Source organism: Corvus kubaryi, unplaced genomic scaffold (assembly GCF_017639235.1).
Source record: "Corvus kubaryi isolate FWS band 111438036 unplaced genomic scaffold, C.kubaryi_AGA036_p1.0 138, whole genome shotgun sequence".
NCBI classification, from domain to species: Eukaryota; Metazoa; Chordata; class Aves; order Passeriformes; family Corvidae; genus Corvus; species Corvus kubaryi.
The window spans coordinates 9871034-9888193 of NW_024580672.1; the positions used below are offsets into that span (position 1 = coordinate 9871034).

Genomic DNA, 17160 nt, shown 5'->3' on the forward strand with positions numbered 1-17160 from the left:
ACTCACAGATTTTAAATACTTCAATTGAAGGTAGTGGTGACGATGTTTAACCTGTCCATGCTTACATTTTCTTATTAGAATTACTTAAAGAATATTTTTCCCCATTTTTATAGAAGGAATATATTTTAAATACTCCATTTCTATGTTTTTTGTCATGGCAGCTGCACTGTTAGAAGGGTTACTTGTAGCCAGAGGGGATAATTTTCACTTTCCAGCTTAACGCAACTCAGATTTCCTAAAGACTTCACGATTTCGTAACAGAGAATAAGAAAACAGTGTTTCAAATAGGTAATTCTTCTTAAGATACTCTCCTTTCAGTGTACAACAACGATTTTACTATCTCAAGCTTGTAGTAAATCTAGGTGGACTGTGTGCTTCTGTCCTTGGGCAAGGCACTGTGCTCCAGGCAAGGACTGCGTGCCTGCCTGAATTTTTTAAGCATCTGATACAGTACTCACTCTGTACCCAGTAATCCTTCATTTGAGGGTTCACATGTTTCATAAATTCCATTCTTTTTCTTCCTCATCAATCTTTCCAACTAAAAAAATCTGTTAATCAAGGCAGCTGAGATTCATGAAGCTCAGTCTTCCATTTCTGTTATTAATACCCAGGTTCTTTCATTTTTGTAAGAGGCAAGATTCAAATGTCAAGAGTATTTTACTTTTTTACCAGGTCAGATAAGTTTCTAACTATAAGTAAGTTTATTATAAACCAACTGATATAGTAATATATTGAAGAAATAATATTTTTAGCAAATACTTCTTACCTATAGAGCAGCAATAGGAAAAGGGCTCTGAGACCGCAGCACTTAAGACTGCACATTTTCACAAGTTCTTTCAGAAGTTCTTGTAGCTCCTAAAAAACAAGAAGTGCAGAGGTAATGTTTTAATGCACATATGCATTTTAAACACATGAATTTCCAACACTAAAGATGTTGTGTCTTGAATAACTTCTACTATAAATGTATTAGGAAATATCTACATTGATTAGAAAATCTCAAAACTTGAAAAAAGAGATGGCACCAGGATTAATTTAACTTACCAGCAGAAGCTGCATTCCAGTGTACTACAGCTCTTTCATTTTTGTCACTGTCCTTTAAATGCTAGGAAAAGTAATTGCTGTGAAAAAATAATGTATTCTTGTGGAGGAGAATTGCAAACACTGAGTTTTGTCTTTGCTATTCATGCTTGTGAATAAGTGCATCTCTGGCATATCAGCATCTCTTCTTAAGGAACAACACATGACCCCATCTTAGAACATGTAGCTATTTAAACACAACCTCTCTGGTACACAAGTAGATCAACACCTCTGATATGTAACTCTGGTAATCTTTTTGGTAATGAGAAAAAATGAAATTATAGGCTTCTATCTATAGCTATTGAAAAAAAAATCCTTTGTATATAAATCGTATATAACCATCCACATTCATGAAAATGTTTGGCTGAGGCAAGATGTCTCTTCTGAATGGGACTTTGCTTTTGTCAGTATGATTCACATCCATCATGGTTATTTTAAGGAATCTGTCAGCTCTGTAATCCATTTCTGGATGAGAAGAGTATCAATCTGTAGTGTAATGCAGCCATGCAACAGATCTGAAATGCACAGGCTGTGCACACTTTTGCTGTATTTCATCAGAGAATAGAAACCTTATTTGTAAGACTTGCTTCAAAACTAAAAAACCCTACATGTCAGAAATGCTACCTACCCAGGATCTGCAAGACAGCTGTTAAATGTTAATAAAGGCAAATGAAATACTTGTTTTAGGTTTCAGGAAGGGGCAATCAAACATAATATTTTCAGTGTCCAGAATGAGTTTTGCAGGAGTATTTTGCATTTTAATTTCCCACTAAATTGCTTATAGTAAAGAATTTGAAGTTTCACAACCTGAAACTTTGTTTCACTGTTCTTTAGTGACCAATGTAAAATGCCAGCAAGCTTTTTAAAAACCAAAGTAATTTTTCTTTCAGTCTAGAGCAAAACTAGTGGTATTTACCTAAATAATTGCTATGTGAGTGGGGTATGACTTTTATGCAACAGTGAAGTGACAAAATAAGTTGTTAATGTCTCCAAAGAAAAAGGAAAGCCATTTTAATGGCTTTTTAAACAAGCAAACATTCTCAACATCCGGGCTACTTTAAGCATACACCAGCCTGGTAAATATTAATGTCAAAATAAATCATACACTCCTCCCGACTTCCACAGAAAATCATGCATGAGACATTAAGAGAGCTGGTAAAAGGGCAAAACAGCACAAAGGAGCAGATGGTGTTGTCAGAACATTGCTCTCTACACGCTGATTCTGTAACACCCCTGGTGCAGATCGTGGGATCTCTTTTGCGTATCTCATTTTGGGTTTGGATGCTTTCTACATTCATTATCTTTATCTCACAGGAAAATACGCTAAAAATAAAAAGCCTCTTACTGACTTTATAAGTACTTCACAAAGCTGCTTTTATATTTGGCTTTTGAATTGCTACTATGAGCTCCTAATATGACTGAAGATCCTTTATAAACAGATTAAGGAAACCTATGGATATTTCTGTACTTGTTTGGGTTCAGTTTTTACTGAAGATGGAGTGGGCTTATTACTGATTTCTTTCTAAGGCAACTGGTTTACCTTCAGTTCTTCACGAATATCCAAGGTAGCAATTTTAGGGAGGCTGGGGTGGAGAATTTTGGTCTTTAACACATGAAAGATCAAATCCATCCTACGGTACATATACTTTCATAAGGGAGAAGATTTTTTACTTCTGTATAAGAAATACTAATCAAGAGATCTAATTGCCATGTCAACTGGCTTGCCATCACTGCAAAGGGAAGCTGTATACCAGCCAAGGATCAGAACTGGGTAACTACTGGAGTCTTAAGCGGTTTCACAGATAATACTTAAGCTGGATATATAAATCTCTGCGGCATGTGTGTACATGCTTGCATGCACACACATTTTCTCTGCTGCCCCTTTTTTATGGGGCTTACTGAGCTGGTTTGTTCTGCTGAAAAGCCTGCCCCTTGGCATGTTTGCACATCTGGACCTTTCCTGTCATGCATTTCTTTATCAAATACTACACATTCACAGCAGGATTCCTTCCTGCATGCATGTACCTAGGGAACTACTGCTTTTTAAAACTAGTTCAGCAGAACTCATAATATTTCCTCTCACCCTAGAAAAATAAGCATAACCTGTTTTCTGCATAGAATATTGAGCCATTTGGTTTAACTAGACAGGCTACATGCTGTCCAAATTATTGTGCGTATATTGATACATCTTGTTCTAAACATTTAATTGAGGTGAAGGTAACAAATCTGCCCCAGTTTCTCATATGATGAGACAACATTTTCCTACTGTTATTCAGATCAGATTAGGATGGTAAAGTGCCATCCAATGTTTTGACATTTCTCATGGGAATTCGGTTACTTATTATCTTCAGCATGACAGGAAAAGTGAATTATGCAAGTTTTACAAATGTTTGAGGCTGAAATGGCGTGAGGCAGACAGCTGGCAGAGGTAGTAGCAATATCTGAAGATTTCACTGGAAGTGAATTTTGTGTGAATGAATTAAAGGATGAGATGCCTATTATGTTGAAGTACCTTATGCACAAGTGGATGCATGGGGAAGACTAGAAATTATTAGATAATACACTTTGTCATATGGCAGTGGCCATATGCCTGAATTCCCATGGCTACTACTGCAGGCATCTAAAACTGTGTGCAGAATTATCTTAAAATAAAAAGCAGATGGTGAGTTTTAGAATATAAACTGAATTAGCATCACAGTTGCATTTTAATTCCACGTCCAAACTGTTGAATGACAGTGCCTTTAAGTGCTTGACTGAAAAGCAGCTGGAAACTCAGGAGGGATTCACCCAGAGTGCCAGAGACATACAGCTGCCTCCCCTGCTCTGGATTCTCTGCTGGCATTGTCCACTAGAATTGCAAAGTAACCAGCGAGCTCATCTGTTCTTGACTTAATCCTCTGTTTGTTAGATTGAAATGAACCAACTGGAGGAGAAACGATGGAAAGCTGGAAACACTAAGGACTTGGTGGGAGAAAGGGAGTGTGTAGATGGAAGGCAGTCACAAGATAAGTTTGGGAAGTGGAGGGGATATACCCCTTGGATCAGTTGTCCCAGCTGTGTCGCCTCCCAGATTCTTTTGCAACCCCAGCCTCCTCGCTGGTGGGGTAGTACAAAAAGCACAAAAGGCCTTGACTCTGTTCAAGCTCTGCTCAGCAGTAACTAAAACATCCCTAAAATATCAACACTTGTGTTCACAGCACAAATCCAAAACACAGCCACATTCTAGCCATTGTGAAGAAAATTTACTCTACATCAGCCAAAACCACCACAGCTGGGAAAAGTCAAATGCATAAAACAGATTGACAGTAGTCACAGACAAAGCACTTTGTGGAATAAAGTGCCATGATATCTGTATTTGTGTTAATCTGGATGCCTGTCTGTAATAGCTGTACTTTCATGATACTTTGTAACACTTCCTGAAAGAGAAAGAAATGCAAAATTTTCACACATTCAAATATTTTTTCATGTTAGGATTAATACTGCAGAGAGTGCTGCTCGAGTGAAAAGTATTGAGGGATTTTTTTAATGGGGCAAACTAGAAAGAAGGAATAAAACCCACTGGCAGCAAAAATTCAGGTTTAACTGGGGAATTGATGGATGGAAGTGGACAAATGCATGTGTCTGCATCCTGTTATAAGGGGCACCCTCTTACTTGGCTGGCAAAGTGGCTTTTGGCATACCAGCTAGCTTGTTTCTAAACCCTAGGCACATCTGATCTGCCTAGCATAGGCATAAACCATGCAAGTCTCCTTGGGCAAGTAATCAAAGTTAGATTTACTTGGTCCATAGAGAGTAGCTGTCTTGTCATGTTTTCTCTGCAGACAGGCAGTGCAGGGGCCATCTGTTATGACAGTATTATGTCAGCAATTGAATGGCTGTTAGGTCTCTACTGCTGCTATATTTGTCAACAGTTCAAAGTGAAACACTGGATTCCAGTTATGCAATGATCTGATCAATACAGTTGTCACGTGTGCCAGGTAAGAGAAGTGTCATTTTTCTCAATGAAAAGCTTGGGAAGTTGCTCCAGTCTGAGAGCATCTTCTCAAGTTCTGTACTCTGAATTGTTTTTGTCAAAGATACCTTTCAACAACATAAGGTCATACTCTTAAAAAAAGTAGAATGAACTTAAGATTCACCAAAAATGAAAATTGCTTCTCTGCAAAATGAGCTGTAATTGAAACTTCATAATTGGAAATTGTTTATATAGGTATAGGCATTACATGAGAGTCTTTAAAGTTATCCCAAATAAATCTGTATGACAAATACATTTATTTTTAAAAAAATGAGCATAGCATGCATGATTTCAGACTGTATCAGCAACAACTCAGGGATTTACTTCAATGTCCCAAATAATGGACAAGTTAACATGTAAAATCACTGTCCTCAAAATACACGGAAGGTTGGAATTGAAGTCAAACAAATCTATTGTTGCAGCCTTTAAAATTTTTTTCAGTATCAGCACTTCTAGCCACCAAAGGAGTAGGAACTAGCAGTATGTTGCTAATACTTACATAATTAAGTACATGAGAGACATTTGGTGCCCTGGATTGAGGGCACCAAATTATTTCTCACCAAGTTCCCTGTATTATCAATTTTATGAACCTCAAAGCCTTAGAGTAAGTTACATAACCTATGATAGGATTATTTTATACATTTATCTGTTGTTTTCACTCTGTGCACTTTAAATACAGTGCATATTGTGGATTAACTGGGAAATAACTGGCAGAGATGCTGTTAACATTATACAGTTTTCCTGGAAAATTAATTTCAGATTTCTAACAAATGGGTGCTTAGGATGACAATACAATTCTAGGAGTTAACTTCATGGAGCAAGTGCCAGATGTCCTGCTTCCAACCAGCACAACACTGAACTGAAAGGTTTCAACAATGCACAGAAATGGTTGTAGTAATAAACATTCAGAGAACAGGTTTTAAGAAATTAATGTGTTCATGTGACTGCTTAAATGTAGTGCCCATTACAAGCTCTGCTTATATCTACTGGGAAACCCACAGAAAATATGCCACACAGGCTATTTCCTAGTTTTAAAAGGTAGACAATTAAGTAACTTATCTTCCCCTTGTTCCTAAATATGATTTTAGATAGCTGACACTCAGTAGTCTGGCATATTAGTGGTGTTTGAGTCATGGCTGATGATTACTGCCATTTGTAATTACCCAAACAAATCAGAAGTTTATGGGGTTATAAATGGTTGGGTTTATGTGCATACAGACTCTTTTTAAATTTTTTGCTCTGTACACCACAGTTCTGCTATCTGGGCAGCTGGACCTCTACGTAAATCTGCAAATGTTTGGGTCCTCTTGTACCAAAATACAGGTCTCTCAAATCTGAGACCTCTACTGGCTTCTTAAGGTGTTTGTCAACACTCCAAGGTCCTCCCACACCCACTCCCAGAGACAAGTGTGGATTACCTTCTGCCACACCAGTTTTACAGTCACAACTCACAGCCCACCCACCTGGCTTCAAGAGGGCATGAGGCTCAGGTTTTGTGCAATTTAAAGAATGAATGAGTTTGAGTTGGGTCAGAGGGGCAGGGAACTTTCAGAGGCTGCAGATGATGAATGAACCCCCAAAGGCACCTTTGCAAAGGTTTCGACTGTGCAGGAAGGTGCACACAGCCGTAGTGTGGCAAACACTGATGGCTTGGGTGGTCTCCCATCGACCATGTGAGACCTGACGGATGCCTGGGGGAGCACTTCAGGTCACCAGATTTCCAAAGGGCACCCACAAATGTAGGCTGAAGGAAGACAGAGTGCTCCTGCAGCACTGATACCTCCACTACTCACACAGACCAGGATAATGTGATTTTATCACCTACAGCAAAATGGAGACAGTTTTGTTTGGGCACTATCAGACTAGATATGATTAAGCTAAATAGTTGAAAATCCAGAAAGTTGGACAGGATATGCTGGTTCAGATTAAGAAAATAACAACTTGATTTGGAAAGACAAATGAAATCCTGCCTTTGTTATGCCAGTTTAAACTCCTGTTCCTTATCAAAGTTAGCAGATCTAGAATCTTCTAGCCCTTAACCTGGAGGAGAGTCTCCCCACATAGACCCTGGTGACTGTGAGGTTTGCTCAGCATTCTCATATTGTAGAGCCTATCCAGGAGCCAGCTAATGTTCCTGCAGCTTCCCTCATGCAGCCTCCGGCCTGGGAGAATGAGGGTCATCTCACTCTGTCACTGAACAGACCTTGGAGGCTATGAGGGAAAAATAAGAGCCCTGCAGTAGCAGATTAGGGTCAGTCATATCCATCTTCTCTCCCTGCTGAATTTTGTGCAATGTGCTTTTGAGATTTATGACAGAGAACAGCCCCTTGGTGTGCAATCAATTTTGTTTCCAGTTGCAAATTCTTGTTAGTTTGGGGTCAAAGGGGAAGAAGGAAGGGAATATACCCTAGAGATGCACCTTTTTTTCAATTCAAGTTATGAATTTGAATCATAGACTTTTCTGGGTTTGATTATTGTTATGCATATCTGAAACCTTCCAGAGAAGACTTTATTCATCTTCGTCACCAAATATCTACTTCTCAGTTTGGGTCCAAGGTCTTAGACTCAAATTCCTCAGTGAATTGCTAAGTGTCCCATAACCAGGAGATTTACAAACTAACCATTCTGAGCAGCGCAACAAGATGAAGACTGGGAGAAAATCGGTTTTCAAAGCACTTCAGGTTTTTTAAAAATCTACAAAGCTTTTGTATTCGAAATTAACTGTAGAGATCAATATACTTAAAATTACTCAGTAGAATTACATATTTTAGCAAATAATAATCACAGGATAAAATGCATTTAATTGTACAGCCATACAAAAATGTGAATGTTGTCCAAGTTGAGTGTCCTGGGCTCAGCTGCAAGCTTTTGTACCTCCTAAGGTTGAAGTCAGAGGAGTTATTCCAACTGAGATGTGGAGCTCAGCTCAAAGTCATCAGGAATTTGTTCTGAGGGAAATCACACGAGGGGCTTTGAAAGCAAGAGGCATTTTTCCAATAAAATATGTGTTTCCAATTTTTTCCACAGTTACCGCCTGGGAAGATTAGTTAAATCTGTAAGTGCGTGCCTGCTGCAGGATCTTCCTTTTCCTTCAGCACAAACTGCTTTAGCTTTATTCTATGACAGGTCATTAGAATTACCTGGAGTGTTCATGATGGCAAGCAACCTTTAAGAATCCTGTTTACGAAGTTTGAATAGACATTGAAAGTGAGTATATAGGAATTTGGTTTTGTTTTAAGAATTAGGAAAAAAGAGTTTCCTAGAGAAATAATATGCTTTCATTAAATTCAAATATTCCCTTTCTTCATTACTCAGTGCTCAACAACAGGTTTAATCAATGTGATTTACTTTAAATTTTGTACACTGTTTTAAGTACTAGCACATTGTTCATCTATGTATTCATTTGAGGTGAGATGCAGATTTGATGGGGAATTGGAGGGAAAAATGGGAGCTGGCTTTTACATTATCCTTCTTTGAGAAGTTTCTCCATCTGCCACTCACTGCTTTTAAAAGCAAGGTTTTGCAGCCTTCGAGGGGAGGCACTCACCTCTTCGCTTTGATTTATTAATTGAAATTTGAGTTATTCTGGGTTATTTTAATCCAGCAGAATAATGATACCTCAGAGAGGAAATACTAATATTTTTTTTTTTTTTTTTTAATTACGAAGACAGCAGAGCGGAGGGGGAGGGATGAGAAGGGAGGGAGAGAGCGGTGCAGGGCCAGTCCCGGCGGGAGGGTGCCGCGATCCCCGGGGCCGGCGCGCCTTACCTGGAGCCGCGGCCCCGCGGCGGAGGCAGCTCCGAGCAGCCTGGCAGCCGGCCGAGCTCTGCGCCCTTCGCGCCGCGGGTTCGAGCCCGCCCCCGGCCGGGCGTGGGCGGCACAGGGAGAGAGATGTCCCCCCGTTATTGCTCGCTTAAGCCCCCATAGGAGCCCTTAAGCGTTGCCCCTTCCTTGCCACTCCTCCTTTGCTTAATCTCGCTTACACCCCTTTTCAGTTTCAAGCGTGTTCGGGGGAAAGGATGCTAGACAGAGAAGTGGCGAGGGATCCCTGTCAGACAAAAGTCGGGGCAACCCTTCCCATGGCTTCTTTTTCTGCCATGCCCCTGTAACAGAGCTTGCATGAAACTTTCTGCCGATTGCCTCTGTTTTTTCCTTCTTGCAATTGTCACATCCCAGCTACCCCGGGTAGAAGCTTCCATCCTTGTTCTCTACTTGATGCGGAAATGTTCTGGGTGCCTGTAGGTAACATTGTTCAAGCCTTTCCAGAAATGAAAAGTGTTAGTTTTGCAGATGTTGCTTTCCTGTCTGACCTCTCCATTCCGGAGCTGTTGGCAGTTTACAGAGAGAAGAAAGTACCACTTTCTATGGGAAAGCACCATTCCACAAAAGATAAAGGAAACCACGTAGGCAATGTGATTACCAATAAAGGTCACGTTAGGAAAAACAGCTTCAGACAAAATTTAAGATCTGCTGTCAGAAATTATTTCCTGTGGCTAGAATATTGTGGATGGGGGGATACACAGGAACACACCTGTGATGCTGCCACCAGTAGTAAAATATGGTGGTACTGGTGCAAGCTGTGAAGGAGAGGAAAGAAGATGATTTTGACTATTTCAGTTTCAACTCCTGGTGTTGTTTTTTGGGATTAAAAAGTTGATAACTTTTGAGGAAGGTAAAGGCTGAAAGGACTCAATCCTGTATCTTCTAACAGGTTTTCTTCTTAGAAGATTCTAGTTTCAGTTCATGTCAGAAGTAAGCATATATTTTTGCTTTTTCACAGAATTATAGAATTCTTTTGGTTGGGAAAGACCTTTAAACATCATCAAGTCCAACCCCGTGCCCTGGGCAGGGACACCATCTGCTGTATCTGGCTGCTCAGAGCCCCATCCAGCCTGGCCTTGAACACTTCCACGGATAGGGCATCCACTGCCACTCTGGGCAACCTGTGCCAGTGTATCACTACTTCCACAAAAATGTCTTCTTTATCTAGCCTGAATCAACCTCCTTTTAGTTAAAAACCTTCGCCCCTTTTTCTTAACTTTATCTTAAACCTAGTTACAGACATGTTGTCCTAAGAGGCTATTTGATACCATGTACCTGCTGTGACTACATTGGAAGCTCCCCCCAGGTTATAGAAGATGGGAAGATCTGATACTCAGACTAGGAGAGGAAAAACACATCTCTCCATGGCAAAAAATGGAGCAGATTTCTCTACTGCTGTTTGCCTTTCTATTGTTATTGCTAAAGCTCTTAGTTGGTACTGCATCTGTAGGCAGGAGAAATTAAAGAAATGTAAAAACCATTCTTTCCCGCACATGTTGAATGTTGATCCAATTATAAGTCAAGAATACGTGCTGAGTGTGCCTGCTCTGGCATACTTCCCCTCATATCTCATTTGAACAGTCTGTCTAACTGCATAAAGTATGTAGTGTTTATCTTTCATTCATCGGTCAAGCAGAAAGAATCTTGAAACCCAGTGGAAAAAAAATCCCTGGCTGTTTCTATTGCAGAACAGCTGTAAGTGGGAGAATCAGCAAGTTTGGTCTCATGTGGCCTTTCATAGCAATAGAACTAAGAAAACAGCTTTAAAGACAATTCTATAAGCAACTGGCATAGAACCAATGTTGATTGCTATTCTCAGTGGAACTCCAAGCACAAGTTTATCTAATGCACAATATCAGAAATCCTCAAATTTCTAGGGATCTCTTTCTACCTACTTCTTAAAAACGTATTTCAAGTTCTCACTAATTGCAAGTCATAATTTAAATAGAATGAAAATATTCTGTTTGAAAACTCAAAGCATCAATGTGCTGTTGCCTCTTTCAGTTCACAGTGCCCAACTGAAAAACTCTAAATTCCCACTTTAAGATATAATTTTTCAGCACCTGTCTGCATTTTAAGGTTCTAAGGCAGCTGTGATGCATTTGAAAGTCTGGGGCAGGGCACATTCTTCATACCAGAGCCCTGAGCAGAAGTGGTCACTGGGATTTCAGATCACCTGAAGCAGCACCTGGTTTGTGGCTGCTGGAGACAAGCAAGTAAATGACAGCACTCAAAATTAATTGCTGCGGCCTGTAATATTAAGGCTGTCAGCAAAACCTATTAATATAAAACTAAAACTTATGCTGGTTTGTTGTAAAGCTCATACTGGTCCTTCAGAGTGCCTATGGTTCTCTGTTTATTAATTTTCTGCTGGTGCTGTTGCAGCCTCATCAAGGGGTGTTCCAGTTCAGGAGCAACTGGCTGGTATGTCTGTCCCCATGCACAAACCTGCCCTGTCACCTCAAGAGTCAGCTCCTGGAAGCCCTTGTCCCCTTTGTGCTCCCGGCAGCAGTGGGACCTCTGAGGCACCAAACCCACCTCCTGCCCTTAAGCTACTCCCAGAAGGGGACGGCTCAATTATTAACCCAAAGCTTGGGTCTTTGAATAGAGCTATTCATCAGCTGGGAAAATCAGCTGACTTCATCCTCAGGCTGGTAAAGAGTAATGAAATTGTTTCAGAGAACAGCTTGCAGAAAAGACTCCTTGAACATAAAAATCTAGATGCCCACAGTAGGAAATCACTTAACTCCTCTGTGCGCTTAGTCCTCTGCGTCCATATTGGAGCCCATGTTGGGTAAGTTGGGGGTTTTTAGTAGATTTTCCTCACAGTTTGTAACCTCAGGGGGTGGTTGTAACATTCACAGCACTGATTAAACAACACTGGAATCTGTAATGGCTTTCAGCAACTGTGATGCCAAGAATAATACAAAACACATTGAGCTTTTGGTATTCCAGAGATTCCTGGACGTATGTTAAATTCTGGTCCTCAGTCCGGGTGTGAGATTTTTTTGATGCTTGAATTGCTTGTCCAATAACACATAACCCTTATAAATTAGCCAAAATTAGCACTACCACCTAAATATTATATTGATACATAAAATGGAATGCCTCATAAATCAAAATGTCCCCATTTTTAACTTGACTACACTGACACTTAGTGGATATTATTTTGGACGTATTAAAGTAATTGAAAATGCTTGGAATGCTGACCAAATGAGTACTGAATAAATGCAGTATTGAGTGAGGACCTGAAAATTAGACCAAATAATACAATATATATCTAAGCAAAATGCAAAGGAAGAGTGAGGAAACACCCACAGCTCTATTGTACTTATTTAAATGTTCCCATTTTAATGAGGTAACAGGTAATACTAATGTCTAGGACTTTCAAAATCCACTAATAGTAGAGCATTGATTTGAAATTAAATAACAATTCTATTTCAGTGTTCTGTGTCCCAGAGGATGTAATGGAAAGAGTGATACTAACACTATAAAATGTGTTCCACCTTTAGAATTCTTTAGGAAATAAAGCTTTCTGATTATTATAAACTATGTGTGAAGTAGATGATGTATCAATTAGCATTCTAATACAAGGTCTACTTTCTAATAGAAATGTTTGTCATTGAAAGTCTGCATTCTCATACTGAATGAATAGTTGCATTTTAAATTATGATAATAATACTCAGTGACCGGGGGGCTACATACTCTGCAGCTCTTACAGATTATTTGAGTGGAAAATAATGAGGATATGAAACGGCTCAAATTTAAGGTTCATACCTTTCCTTTTTGTATCTTGGTGTCCAGTCTCACAACAAAACCTTTAAATATTACCTGTATCAGGAGTCACACATAAAACATAATCATTTTTTATTAAGTATTTCATGTTTTGGTTTTGGTTTAGACCCATCTTGGACTGAAATTTTTTCACCTCTTGATAAGCCTTTACTTGTCAAGTGAACTTCCTTTCTTATTTCACTACTTGTTGCTTTTATCATTAATTAATTATTTTAATGTTCATCTGACATCTTGTAGGATTACTCATGCCAAAATCAAAGCATATTCTTGTTGAAACCGGGGTCTCCTACCCTACCTCAATCTGAGCACTCTGGCTGTGTTACCTCAAGAATCACTGTTTGTTACAGCAGCCAGGCTGCACCTTTAACCTGAACATCTTCAGCTCAGACTGTGCTCAAGGCACTGCTAACCTTTATCTTCCCATGTGGTGATAAAGCACTTTGGGATGAAACCTTCCTGGGAGCAAGGCACCTTCACCTGAAACCACTGTTTCTTTAGAGGTTGTTTTGAGAAGCACATATTTTTAGTTTTACCACTTGTCAGTTTATTCACAACAGCACGGCTGCATTTGTCAGAGCTTTGTTAGCTCTTGCTACACTATTGAATATGTCCAGGCACTGCCTCTAATGAAGCACTTTTGTTCCCATTATGCCTGGAATAATGTCAATACTCAAGAATTAGATTAAATGAATGAGAGAGCTGAGATGAAGACAGTGGATTTGATTATCTCAGGTAATTGATTTTCTTTGCATGATGCTGTCAATGTCTGAAAGGCCAGCTGGATTAACTGTCAAGAACGGGCAGGCTCGTGCTAGTCCTGCACCATGTACAATTTTCCAGTTTATTTTCAGGACAGTAGAAATGTGTAAGCCTATGGCTGGGATGTATCCTGCTGTTTTAAAAGAACTTGGTTTGATGGGATTTGCGTTTGGTTTTTTTGCTCACCTGAAATGCTTACTTTTCACCATGTTCAGCTATCAATACAAAAAAGCCTTCCAGAAGTGAGCTACTGAGACACCAAGAAGCAGTTTGGACCATGCCCATTGCCACAGGGAGCTGTACAGACATTAATGATGTGTTGTGAGAGTATCACATGTGGGTATTACATGGGGTAAGAAAAATACACTGGGTTTAGTTAGCAAGCCCCAGTTCTAAGCAGGACCAGGAAAAGCTGTGAGGCACCAAGGTCCCTCTAACTGCCCGGACAAACACATTTGAGTTGCTGTTGTGTAGTGCTGGAGACAAACCTGAAATGCTGGGAGAAGGCTGACTTGTTTTCCTCAAAGAGAATCTGGTGTGGTGACTGAACCTTTCCCATATTTCCTCATGAACAAAGTGGTTCTTGGGAAAGTGCCACTTTCTCCGGTCCATGTTCAGTTTGCCTGAAGATGCCACCAGTGTTCATGAATGTAATGATCATCTTTTCATCATCAACTCTGCGATATGTTAATTCTTACAGCTTCAGTATATCCAGTTTTGTTTCTTAAGCCTTACCTGCTGTGTCATCTGAGCAAGACTAAAGTAATTGATGACATAATACTAAAACTCTGCTTTGACAGAAAAGACGATTTTTCTAGCCCAAATGGAATTGTGCTGTGCTGTGAACGTGTACCACATGGCTACATCTGTTTATGGTTAGTTTGTTCTGCTGTTCTCTATATCAATATATTACATGACATTAGAGAGACAAAGCTCAGAGAGATGTTGTAAAACAGACAAACAAATCTATTTTGTTTGTAAAAAGAAATAATTTATTCTGTTTCTTTGTGGAATTTTAAACACTACATTTTTTACACAAGAGAGTTTCTGCTATTAATGTACTCTTAACAGTTTTCAAAGCTTACTGAAGAAATTATGACAAAATCATTTTGTAGTTGGCTGTGCACTACCCCACAATCTAACTCCTACTTGTACTAAATGTGGGCTACAGTAGTAGCAGTGCTATTCGTTAAGGCTTACCAGCTACTTATAAACTAAAAAAAAAAAATTGCCAATATTTCTTTTAAATTTAGGTGTAAACATGGAGAAAGTATTTCTACCAGGCACTTGTCAGGCTTTCACTAACTGTAAAATTATGCAAGGAGAATAATAGCAAGAGATAACAGTCTCTTACATGGCACCTAAATTAAGATGTCTTAAATTTATCCAATTAAAATGTAATATCCACTTCTGTCTGCCTTATGAGTATACTGTGTATAAACATCATCATGTAGAAATATTAACCCATAAGTATTTTCACCATAATCTGGTGAAGTTAAAACTTCTGCAAGCTCATTCTCAGTACATGATGACAATTTGTGATTGGAAATACCTCTTTGTAAGGCTGTCATATGTGAGGAAAATTTTACAGTAAAAAAAGAATTTTTACTCTGAGTAACTAGGCACTCAATATAAGCTAAGTGGCCTTTCCTGGGAGTATTACAAGGGGAAATTGGAAGTATCTGGGCAAAGTTAGTGATGTGCATTTTCTAGTGGCTGCCTCAGCAGTCCTTCAGAGGACACAAGCCATGTACTCAGCATTAAATGCCTCCTATAGTTTGCAGTAGGCAGGAGGATGTAGTCCAGGCAGGGTTGGAGAAATCCAACAGTGGCAAAAATCTCAGATCCCTATAAAGAAATGGGTATCCTGATGTTCTGGCCCTCCTCAGGCTGACTCTTGTGTAAAGGGTGGAGATCATGTATCTCAATGCCTGTGATTTTGACTTTGGAATTGCAGATTGGCAAGAGAATGAAATAAATACAGAATATAGAACTAGGTTTCCAGGCCTAAGCCTAAATATCCATGTCCTAAAGACTTCATAAGGGGCTGAGAATGCTATCACACCTTAACGTATCTGCAGTGTGGGTCATGACAAAGATTTTCTCATGTTCCTACTGAAGTCAGAAGTAAAATTCTAATCTGTGCAAGACCAGACCTTATTTTACAGAAAAAAACCCTGTCATCTACATTATTCTGGGCACTAAAAAGTTTTAAATTGCAAAAAGACCATGTGAGAAGTGTGTGGTGATGCTTAAATCATTTTTCATTTTCCACAGGAGTGCATGGGAGTTGTTCTAATTCAGAAGATATAATCTTTCTGATCTATTAAACTAGAAGAAAAAATAAATCTGAGAACAGAGATGCCAAAGGCAGTTCAAGAAGTTATAGATATATATGACATGAAAATCTCCTAGCAAAAGTTAATGCAAGTCAACATTGACAGGGGTCTCAAATGCCACATTGATTCAAAATCACACAGTGACTGATGAAATGGGAATGAATGTCTCTTTTAATGAACTCAGCAAAGAACTTTGTTCAAATGGTCCTTGCAAGTGAAGTTCTGAGGCTCAGAGCCTCATAAACCTACTGGGTTTTTTAAGTGTGTGTATGTCTAGAGTAGTCCAAATGCTAATTTTCCTTATTTTGTTTTTCTTGTTGCTCTTATAGCACTGATGCTGCCCTGCATTCTTCTCTTCTGTTCTTCAGATGTATTATACTGAAGTCTTGATATTTAGGCTAGAAATCATCCTTTAATACTTGAAGATATGCAATTGTTAATTTCCTGGTCTGATTTGTGTTACTTTATGATCAAGCAGAGTAATAAAGTTGTATATAGTCATTTTACCATTTAATTATCAGGCCAGAGGAATGCTATGGCCCTGCATTGAAGGAGAAGCCTGGAAATCCAATGTAGTTGGGCAAAATATTCTACCCTTGGCTCTGGGCTGACAGTAAAGAGTCGGAAAATAAGAATTGCCTCTCATATTTTACTTACAAGGAACACGATTGTGAGAACCCAGTTCCTGTATTTGGCCCATGGCTGTTATATCTGGTGTCTAAAAAGATGTCTGGGCTGATGCTTTTTCCTGTGACTGAAGTATCATCAACTATCAACTGTTTAAGGGCCAGAGCAGGTTTGGGATTCTGCCTTTCTTCTGGGGCAAAGGTAGCTCATCTGATCTACGCTAAAGCGTATGTTCTCTTTTTATGTTTGTGTGAAAATTTGGTTAATTCAATATATTTGAGAGTAATTATCAAACCTGAGGCAAATTAATGAATGCCCCAATACCTCAAGAAAAATTAGGTGGGAGCTAATAGATATCAGCAGTTAGATAACCTTATTTCCTTAAGCAAGTTGATTGAAAACAACTTTAAAGCTGCAGAAATAATAAATTTCAACAGTGAAATAGGAGTTAAGGTTTTTTCAGCTGTGTAATGGCAGTGTGATTGCACAATGCCTAGAATTAAGTGTGATTACTTGAATAGAAAAACTTCTGACATTTTTGAAGAAGCATTAGGTTTATCTCTGAAGTAAAAGAAGTCTTCAGGAATTTTATTAAAAATGCAAACAAAGAGAAAGTTATCACTCCTTGTACAGCTAGAATTTAAAAGAAGGGTAACTTTTTGAATTCTAGAAAAACCATTCTGCAATAGATGTTCTTCTATAGTTTAGTTATTAAAATATATATCAATA

The 17160-nt window shown here is 39.0% G+C and overlaps 2 protein-coding genes across 3 annotated transcripts in view; one reads left to right on the plus strand and one right to left on the minus strand.

Moving 5' to 3' along the window:
• Positions 1-8960, minus strand: part of LOC121660087 (gamma-aminobutyric acid receptor subunit pi-like) — a 47089-nt gene extending 38129 nt beyond the window's left edge. The window contains exons 1-2 of one of the 2 annotated variants that reach the window (XM_042019070.1): positions 8858-8960; positions 767-855 (exon numbers count right to left, since the gene is read on the minus strand). In XM_042019070.1, coding sequence (XP_041875004.1) covers positions 767-822 — 56 coding nt within the window. In that variant the 5' untranslated portion in view covers positions 823-855; positions 8858-8960. Of the gene's footprint in view, positions 1-766; positions 856-1041; positions 1377-8857 lie in introns of those variants that run through there. The other variant, XM_042019067.1, reaches the window with a different exon arrangement.
• Positions 8961-11612: 2652 nt separating this feature from the next.
• ENTPD1 (ectonucleoside triphosphate diphosphohydrolase 1) overlaps positions 11613-17160 on the plus strand; it is a 55884-nt gene continuing 50336 nt past the window's right edge. The window contains exon 1 of the mRNA XM_042019073.1: positions 11613-11705. Coding sequence (XP_041875007.1) covers positions 11699-11705 — 7 coding nt within the window. The 5' untranslated portion in view covers positions 11613-11698. The remainder of the gene's footprint in view (positions 11706-17160) is intronic.